This window comes from Dromiciops gliroides, chromosome 3, assembly GCF_019393635.1.
Source record: "Dromiciops gliroides isolate mDroGli1 chromosome 3, mDroGli1.pri, whole genome shotgun sequence".
Lineage (NCBI taxonomy): Eukaryota > Metazoa > Chordata > Mammalia > Microbiotheria > Microbiotheriidae > Dromiciops > Dromiciops gliroides.
The window spans coordinates 10,489,954-10,499,793 of NC_057863.1; the positions used below are offsets into that span (position 1 = coordinate 10,489,954).

General features: G+C 46.8%; 1 protein-coding gene across 1 annotated transcript; it reads right to left on the bottom strand.

The window, feature by feature from the left end:
• Positions 1-223: 223 nt before the first annotated feature.
• Positions 224-6,224, bottom strand: LOC122747076 (receptor-transporting protein 3-like). The gene is made up of 2 exons (XM_043993306.1): positions 6,070-6,224; positions 224-752 (listed from the first exon to the last, which is right to left on the bottom strand). The coding sequence occupies exons 1-2, from the start codon at positions 6,222-6,224 to the stop codon at positions 224-226; spliced, it is 684 nt and encodes a 227-aa protein (XP_043849241.1).
• Between the last annotated feature and the right edge of the window lie 3,616 nt (positions 6,225-9,840).

Consider the following 9,840-nt stretch of genomic DNA (forward strand, 5'->3'; position numbering starts at 1 on the left):
TACACCTCAGAAAAGAGGCAGGCCATAAATCGAGGCTTGATTTAGGGTTTGGCTAATTGCTGAGACTTAAGAAAGGGATGGAGAAATGTTAACAACCCAAATTAAACTTAGTGGTCTATCTAGTTGTGTGTGTCTGTATGTACGTAGGTGAATGCATGTGTATATTGGGAGAACCACCGGTTGTTCAATATTCACTATTTCAGACCACTGGGCAAGGCGCTTCCTAAAGGAGTCCGGTGACGCTGAGAGTCACCATCAGGACCACAAAGATGATCATTATAAGACAAAGGGAAACCAGCAGGAGCAGCTTCCTCTTTCTACAGGCAGGTAGTTGGTCTTGGGTGGAGTGACTGAGGCTTCTGGTGAGGGTACGATGTGGGGTGGAGACCTCGGCATCCGATCGGCTCGGGCAAAACCTGCCCAGCAAACACGCCTCACAATTCTCAGCGTCGTGAGGCCCAGTGAGGAGGCCTGCCCTGAAAGGGTCCTCTCGGGGGGCCCCAAGGTCCCCTCCCTGCTGGACTCTCTCCTGGTAGCACTTCAGCAGAATCTGCACCACCAGGCCCCCCAAGACACTCTCCACGCCCTCCCGGCTGAACTCGGGCTCCTCAAACAGGGCCGTGCTGCACTTCTGGCAACGCTGGGCAAAGACCCTCATCTTGACCCGGCCGTAGGGTTTCCGCAGGCACATGTGGAAGAGAATCAACACCTGGGCCGAGACCCAGCTGCGCCCGCACAAGGAGCACTGGAACCTGAGGCAGAGGAGACAGAGTCAACCAGTGTGTCCAGCGGTTCCATGTCAGCGGGGCTCAAAGGGCCCATCGACAGCACCTAGCCTATCCCCTCATTCTACAGAGGAGATTCAGGGCATCCTAGAGCCTGAGATATAAGGGGTCTTACAGATGAGGAAAAAGTCTGAGGCAGGATTTGATCCCGGGTCTTCATGACACACTCTCCATATCATCACTCTGTCTCTCAGGGTGAGGCACAAGGTTCCATAACTAGGTAAAACCACAGCATGAATTCAGTCAATCAATAAGCATTTCTAGGTGGGTGGCTGAGAGGAAAGAGCAACAGACTGGGAGTGAGGAAAACCTGAGTTTGAATCCTGTCTCGGATGGTATTGTCAAGTCTCTTAAGCTGTCTGCCTCAGTTTGCCTAGAGGTAAAATGGGAATGATTATAGCACCTACATCCTAGGGTCAGATGGTTGTATCTGAGCTTCAGGGCTATGACTTGGGCAGCTTTGTGGAGGATGAAGTGGATAGAGAAGAGACTTGAGATGAGAAGACCAATGAGAAGACCACTGCCCTATCCCCAGGAGAGCAGGGAGGAGGGTCAAGCCTCAGGCATTTGGCAGGGAGGGGGCAGAGAAAGAAGCAAACACAAGACTCAGCAGCCACTTAGATACAAAGAAAATGGCACCTGTCACAGGCCCCCTCACCCAGGGCTGTGGGGAATAAAGGCCAGAGGAAACCACGTATTCAGTTGCAAACTTTCAGCTGTGGTTTACAAGGAAATACTCTGCCCCAACCAAAAAAAAACAATGGGTTTTGCTAGGTGGGGCAGTGGATATAGCACCGGCCCTGGATTCAGGAGGACCTGAGTTCAAATACAACCTCAGACACTTGACACTTACTAGTTGTGTGACCCTGGGCAATAACTTAACCCCAATTGCCTCACCAAAAACAAAAACAAAAACAAAAAAAACAAGGGACTGCTCTGTAAAATAACACCATGAAGGGTCCTTTGGACATGTCCTTCTCCCCCAAGGTCGCCCTAGATCGGCACAGCCCATGAGGGAACCTGATTCTGCTGCTTACCCTCAGTGTGGACTTAGACAAGTCACACTTTGCCTTTCTGGCACCTCATCAATAGATAAGGGGATTGGGCTAGCTGACTTGTAATGACCCTCCCAGCTCCAAGTCCATCATCCTCTGATATTGGATAAATACTTAGAGGGTAAATTCACTAAATTTGCAGATAACTGAAAGCTGGGAGGGAAGACTAAGGTGGCCAATGAGAAAGTGGGGATCCAAAAAGCTCTTGACAAATGACAGCACTAGGATGAATCTATTAAGATGAGATTCCATGGGGCAGTTAGGTGGCACAGTGGATAGAGCACCGGCCCTGGAGTCAGGAGGACCTGAGTTCAAATCCAGCCTCAGACACTTAACACTTACTGGCTGTGTGACCTTGGGCAAGTCACTTAACCCCAATTGCCTCACCAAAAAAAAATTAGATTCTATACAATGGGAGGAGAGGCTTGGATAGACAACAGTTGTTCTGCAAGGATCTGGGGGTCTTAGTGGACTGCAAGCCTGACATGAGCCAGCATCGGGATACAGTGAGTAAAAAAGCACACACAATCTCAGGCTGTGCTGAGGGGCACAGCTTTCAGCAATAAGGAGGAACTATAATCCCATTGCACTCTGTCCTCATAGGACCTTATCCAGAGTACTAAGTTCAGGTCCAGACACCGTGATCTCAGGATATCAATCACCCTAAATGATATGTAATTATAAAGAGCAAGCTCAGCCAGAACATGGGCCATTGACTTCTTCCCTTCTTGGCAGAGGTGGGGGCCTCCAAGAAGCAGAACACTGACTACACTGGAGGGCACATTGGATGTGCTGGTTAAATTGCTGGACTAACTCTTTTTTTGTATCTGTTTTTCATTTTTCTTCTTGTTGTAACTATGTCCCTCCTTTTCCTTTCATAGCAAATTTCTATAATCAGGGCAGGTAAGTGGTAAAAGTTTTCCAAGAATAATACTAAATCAGGGGCAGCTAGGAGGTGCAGTGGATAAAGCACCAGCCCTAGATTCAGGAGGACTTAAATTCAAATCTGGCCTTAGACACTTGACACTTACTAGCTGTGTGACCCTGGGCAAGTCACTTAACCCTCATTGCCTTGCAAAAAAACAAGAAGAATACTCAATCTATTAATAATAGATTGCTGCTGCAACTTCTCTGAGTTACTATAATAAGAGACAAGTATGAAAAATCTTACAATTTTAATCTGTATTCAAAGTTAAATTATAATATGGGGATGATATCCTCCTAAGGGGCAAAGAGTGCTAGATAACATAGTAATATGACAAGGTTGCAATGTAAGAGTTTTCTAATTAGATGGAATAGTAAATTTTGAGAAAGCAACAGTATCAGACTGTTTTCTCTGAGAACTATATTTATACCTGTATAAGATTGACAGAAGGGCTCATTTTACAAGTTAGATCCTTGTGAATTTGTTTAAGATGATTATATTAGGTTCAGGGTTTATGTAAATATAAAAACAGCAAATGGTGTACAAAAACTGAAATTCTCCAAAGTCCCAGGTGAATTATGGGTTCATAATTTAATGTTCCTGTTAATGTTCCTCTGTTGTTAATAGGGTTAATTCCATAAGGCTTGAACTTGTTATATCACATTAGGAAGCTAAACCTAAGAGACTGGACCCAGTTGCATTAAGTCTTGTTGCTGTTAGATTTTAGAATTATCTAGGAACCTCTTTAAGGGATTTGGAACCAGAGAAGCAGAGCCCCCTTCACAGCTGCCCCGTGAATGAGGTCTATTCCAGAATGTCCAAGAGATCTTTCCAAGGACCAAGTGATGACATCTGGGACTCAAGACAAGATGAAATTATTAAAATGGATGTTGGGAGTGGGTTACTAGGATACAATGAGATTTTGTGTTATTGAATATTCACGATCATCGTTGCATTCCTTTGGCCTTTTGCTTCACAGTATTTGCATTTGCTGATTTGGGTGGAGGCTATCTTGGGGACATGTAAATCTCCCCTCTCAAATTAGTCCATTGTGAGTTCTCTAAGTAGTTTGATCTGTAGACTGCCTTATGTAATTTTGATAATGAATATATGAAAAACCTTAGAGATAAGTGATCCATGGAGGAGTGGACTGCCTCTCTCCCCCATGAATCAAAAAGAGAAATTGAAGGAATTAGAACAAGGGATGGTGGGAACTGAGTAACCCCACTGACTCCATCTTGTGACTCAGTTCTGGAGCTAGCTTAGTTCCCTTTCTATTCAATTATGGGTCCAGACCAATTTATGGCTTGTGAGAAAACTTTATATAGCTGTGGGAATTGGGATAAAACTCTATTGCATTGTTTGAACTTAGCCCTCCATGGCTGGGAACCTGGACCACCTTTCCCTACTGCTTAGAGACTCCTGACTAAGGAGTTATGCTGACCAAAAACCCAGTCAGATCCAAAGATGGATGCAAGGAGTTTTCTCACGTTTACACGTCTTAAGCAAACCATATACCTTGTTTGAAAACTGGCCCCATGGTAATCTACCAGTTATTGTGTCCATGTACCTTCACTAGGGAAGAAGGGGATACCTCTTTTTCTGATTTCAGGGAATTGTACCTGTTCACTCTCTTACCCCCAACTTGGAAAGGCCCTGGTCTTTCCAATTAGAAATCAGACGACCTAATTTTGTATCCTGGTTAGTTGTTTTCTTTGTTTTTAATTCATAAAAATCTGTCTTCCCTCTATTTGAGGTCCAGTGCCAAAGCTGAGGGAGCTGGTCCCATGTGTTGGACAATCGGCATGCTTTGCTTAATAAATCCATGTGTGTTTGGAAACTTAAACCTTTGTTGCCTCGGTCATTTCAATTTCACCCACCACAGTTCTAAGGGGTATCTGTTTGGGTGAAGGAGAGTAAAGAGACACACTGGGGGATGAAGGTGGCCTAAAACCAAAACATGATCAATAAAAATTAGAGATAGGAATTGAACCTCGTTAGTGAGACCAACGATTGCCTGAAATGGTCACTTGTATTCAAATGGGCATTATTCTATATAGGGAACTTCCAAAAGAGTTAAACTCCCTCCACTGATGCAAGTCAGCACCTCTGCAACTTGTAGACTTGAAATAGTTGCGTGGAGACAATGCAACGTCACCTAGGGTCACACAGGCAGTGTAAGTGAAAAAGAGCACTAGGACACAGAAATAATATAAAATAAAATTATCTTTGGAATTCATAGTGATGATTATTAGAAGACAGCCTCTCACACCAGCTCCACTGAAAGGTCACCCGGCTAAGATGGCTTTGACTAGTGCATAGAGAAGCCTTCTTGACCACTTGGGCATGCTAGTTGAAAAACTCCCTTAAAGCTGACACTGGACTCCACACTGGATGAGAGGGGATGTCTATTCCCTCAGGCTTTGCTTTCTATGCCCGCTGCCCTTACTACAGGGAAGCCTTATCACAGACCAGGAGAGTCCTTTGCACTCCTTATCACTTTAGGCCAGGTACAGAGTATGATAGTGTGGCCTGGAAAGCCCTCTAGAAGCCAAACCTCTGCTTTTAGGTTGCCCCAGTATTGCGGGTCCCAATTTGTAACAGGGTAGGGTGGGGTTGGGGTCCCTAGCCCCTTGCAGCTTCAATGAAAGGGCCCCTTAGAGCCAGAGACCCTGAACAACCAATCCTTGGCCTAAAGCCATACCCCCATATGCTCAGGTAGGTGGAGAGGGTTAACAAGCAGACAAACAGTAAAAGCTGCCGTGAAGGGTTTAAAGTCTTGGAAAAGGAAGCACCTGGCATCTGGGGAGCTCCCTACCAAACTCTCCAAGAGCTTGGTCCCCAATCAGTGCACCTGGGGTGAACTTAAACCCACCTGCCTCCCCCCAGACAACAGTCTGGGCTGGTTTTGTGAGAATGTGGGGGCTAACTCACCTAATGCCCTGGCTCACATCAGGTGGGAAGCGTACACAATTTCAGTCAGTCAGTCGGGATTTGAGGTCTGCTTCTTATTTGCTGTGCAACCTTCAGCAAGTTCACTGATCTCTGTTTCCTCGTGGATAAAATGAAGGCTTTGTCTTAAATGGCTTCCAGAGTTCCTTGGGGTTGACTCTGCCCTCCCTAAGATGCTGAGCACTGTCTAGGGAACTCTGGCACTATGGAATTTGCTAGCCTCATAGGAGAACTCTCCTGCTATGAACTCCCCCTCTGCTCTCCCCCAACCCTCACCCATTCTGTCCAAGACAAAGCACCCACAGGCAGCACCCCCGGGGCCCCCAGGAGCTCCCCTCTTCGTGGCACTGACCTTGCAAGGCCTTGATGCTTATACTGTCTCCACCCCTGCTTTACACGATCGACCTCGAGGTCACTCTTCAGCTCCAGGGTCCATCTGTGTTGAGGTTTCTTCTCTCTAATTATGCGTTGAAATGTCTTGTCCCACAGTTCCATATTCTTGGTCATTCTTCTCTATGGTATAGTCTGCTCTGGGTGTGAATGCACACAGAGGAATCTCTGTAGGAGTTAGAAACAGGGCATTCAGCCTACAGAAGTCAATCATGCGAAGTCTGGGTACACCAGGTGTGAGTCCATTAACCAGACACTTCCCTGTACAGGGCATGTTCTACCTACAGTGGAGAGCCATAAACAACATGAAATATCTGGTCTCCTCCCTCAGTTTTAAAATGAAAGAGAAGAGATAAGCTAATCCCTCCAGCCCCTCAACTTGTGAGTCAAAGTTTAATGTGACTACAGGTCAACTAGGTTTGGACTGAGTTCAGTCTGACTGGAGCCTTCCTGGTCCCAAAGGACCTGTTCTCACACTCCCTGGCTGCTTAAACCCTCCACCATTGTGCCCAAGGACTAATGACTTAAAGGTTAGGTTTGCTCTCATGTCTAGGCTTTCCCCCAAAGACAGGACCCAAGAAGTACCCCACGTATAATAAGATAAGCAGTCATAGAGGAGCCAGAGATGGGCCCACCCACCTCAGGAAGCCCCCCTTTGGTGAAGGCTCTTCAACAATTCTGGAGCGGATGGACAAGGAGAAAGGGCCAATGGTCATTTTGATCAAGGAAGGGGGCTTCTAGGCTGCATTGAGTCAGCCATGCATGGCTGACTCCCTCCCACCTGCTGCTCCCCCTTGCCCACCATTACCAAGCAGCAGCCATACCTGGGCTCCATGTCTACCATGGCATCTACAGCTGAGGTTTTAACTCAGCCAGCTCACTGGACACAAAAATATGGCTACAACTGCAAGATCTTACTGTCATTATAGAAACACTAATGTCACAGTTAGAAAGCTAGAAATAGTCTTGGACAAACATACAAGGCTCTATTGAGGTTGGAGAGACATGCAGGACTCCCAGAAACCAGAAAAGACCCCTTCTTTCTCTGTTAGATCAGAAGCTCATTAGGGCAGAGACTGTTTCATTGTGTGCCTTTGTATTCCCAAAACCTATCCAGCATGGCCCCTGGAAGACAAGCCTAGTAAATGCTCATTGATTGAGTCATTGATTGGTTCTCTCCCAAAAGGAAGACCTCTTAATAAACATTTAGGGGATGACTGGTTAGAATGAATTCCTGTTATCAGATCACTGGCTATTACTCTGAAAAGCAGAGCCCTAAGGGATGAGAGAGAATAATTGGGGGGGGCAGGTAACAGTAATTTCCTCTGCCTTTTAGAGAACCACATTTTTGTCCTTCAGTCTGGAGAGAAGCTCAGGGCTGGTTTGGAAACATCCAGTTTGAAACGTCCAAGAGACAGCTCAGGAAAGAGATTGGGTCTAGCTACATAAATCTGGAGTTGCCAGAAGAGAGACGATAATTAAGACTATAGGATCTGCTGAGGTCCAAAGAGAGAGAACACGAAGAGAGAAGGGGGCCCAGCTTGGGAGATACTCCTTGTTAGGGGGCACAATATAGGTGAAAGGAAGGGGGAAGGGAACAAGCATTTCTAGAGTCCCTGCCATGTGCCAGGCACTAGGCGAAACACGACAAATACAACAACCCTGGGAGATAGGGACTGTCATTATCCCCATTTTACAGATGAAGAAACTGAGGCAGAGACTAAGAGATTTGCCTAGGATCACAAAGGTAGGAAGTATCTGAGACTGGATATGAACACAGGTCTTCCTGAGTGCTGAGCCTGGAGTCAGAAAGACATCTTCCTGAGTTGAAATCTGGCCTCAGACACTTCTTAACTGTGTGACCCTGGGCAAGTCACTTAACCCTGTTTGTCTCCGGTTCTTCATCTCTAAAATGAGTTGGAGAAGGAAATGGCAAACCACTCCAAGATCTTTGCCAAGAAAAATCCCAAATGGGGTCATGGAGAGTCAGACATGATGGAAAAATGATTCAAGAAGTTCCTGATTCCAGGCCCGGGGCTCTATCCACTGTGCAACCCAGCTGCCTCAGCATACAGGAGGATAGAGTCCCTAAAAAGTGTCTGCTCCTGCAGAGAAGCTGAGAAGAAAGGATTGAGGAAAGACCATCAGATTTGGGTCATTAAGAGACCACTGGTAGCTTTGGAGACAGTGAGTTCAGAAGCAAGGCCAGAAGCCGGCTTCCAAAGGCAGACTTCACATCCATTATGTCATCTGAGCTCAGGAGCATCCCAGGGAGGACATTTTTGAACCCATTTTTCAGGTAAGCATACCGAGGCACAGAGAAGTTATCCCACTGTTTCACAAGTGGAGTTTCAGAGTTGGAACTAGAACCCAGGCCTCTTGCCTCCTCCTCCTCTAGGGTCCTCCAATCATGACTGGATTGCTCTATCCTGATGAGCTGGTTACAGACTGAGTTTCCAGGCTCTCTGAAAATCCCGAGCCTCCCACACCAACTTGACATGAGGAGGGGCACTCGCCTCCTGAATGTATGCCCCTGGGTTTTATTACAGAATCAGATCGGGCTCCTGAGCTGAACTAGGAAGCAAAGCAGACTAGGTTAGAGGAAGCAGGAGACCCAGGCCCTGCCTCTGGAAAGAATGACCCCCCCCCCACCATCCCAGCAGTCTGAGGAGGGAAGATGTCTGCCTCATCTCCAAGGCCCCAGGCCTTAATGCTGCCTCGAGGTGATAGCTTGGTTCACACAAGAGATCTGAGGGAAGAGAGGGCAGCCGGGGAGGGGAGGCGGGGATGGGGAAAGTGAGAAAGCTCATGGAAAAGGAAGGTCTTCTCTTCTGTAAACTGAGAAAGTGGTTAGATTTTAAGTGGAAAAAAACAGTGAAGACTGAAGAGGCCCCTAGTCCTGCAAGGAAGCAGCATTGGACCCTGGCCCGGAGAATGTGGAACAGTAACAAAGAGCCTTGACTCAGAGCCAAGAAGAGCCGGGTTGGAATCCCACCTGACCCTAAGCAACTAATTCAACTCTATGGGCCTCAAATTTCTCCTCTCCATTTAAAATTAAGGGGTCGGGTAAACTAGGTGATCTTTGGGGTCCCTTCCAGCTCTACCTAATAACCCTGTTGCTTTCAACTCCATGGGCCTCAGTTTCCCCATATGTCAAACAAAGGGGCTGGACTGCAAGGCCACCAAAGTTCTGTTCAGCTCTAGTGCTTAATGCTATAATCTCAGGTCTGCTGGTCTCCACTCTGTCCATCAAAGGGAAACTTTCAGAGATATTCATAAGAAAGATTCTCATTATCAATCACTGAGCACCAGCTGAGTACAAGGTTTCTCCCTTCTGAGTCAAAAGGAGAGAAGTGAGCCCAAGTCTTCACCCAAGCATCCTTCTACCTTCATTCACAAGGCGACAGACTGAAACCCACACAGAAGTAAGTGATGAATAGAAGGTCGCCAGGAAAATTCTCTACTTTTGTCCTGGGGGGTGAGGGGGAGTGGGTGAGGGAGGTAGAGAGACAGACAGAGAGGATGGGGTGAGACAGAGAGAGACAGGGAGAGGGGGAGAGAGACAGGGAGAGGGGGAGAGGGAGAGGAAAACTGGGAAAAGACAGAGAGAGACAGAGACAGAGAGATAGAGAGAGAGACAGGAAGACAGAGAAACACACACACACACACACACACACACACACACACAGATGGGTCCAACCTGTAAATGGAACACCAGAACGAGTCACAGATA

What these genes read in the sequence shown, in the direction of transcription:
- LOC122747076 (XM_043993306.1), bottom strand. Translation starts at nt 6,224, where the DNA reads ATGACCAAGAATATGGAACTGTGGGACAAGACATTTCAACGCATAATT. An exon ending in AAGCATCAAGGCCTTGCAAG is followed by an intron (nt 753 to 6,069) that starts GTCAGTGCCACG and finishes CCTCTGCCTCAG; the next exon opens with GTTCCAGTGCTCCTTGTGCG.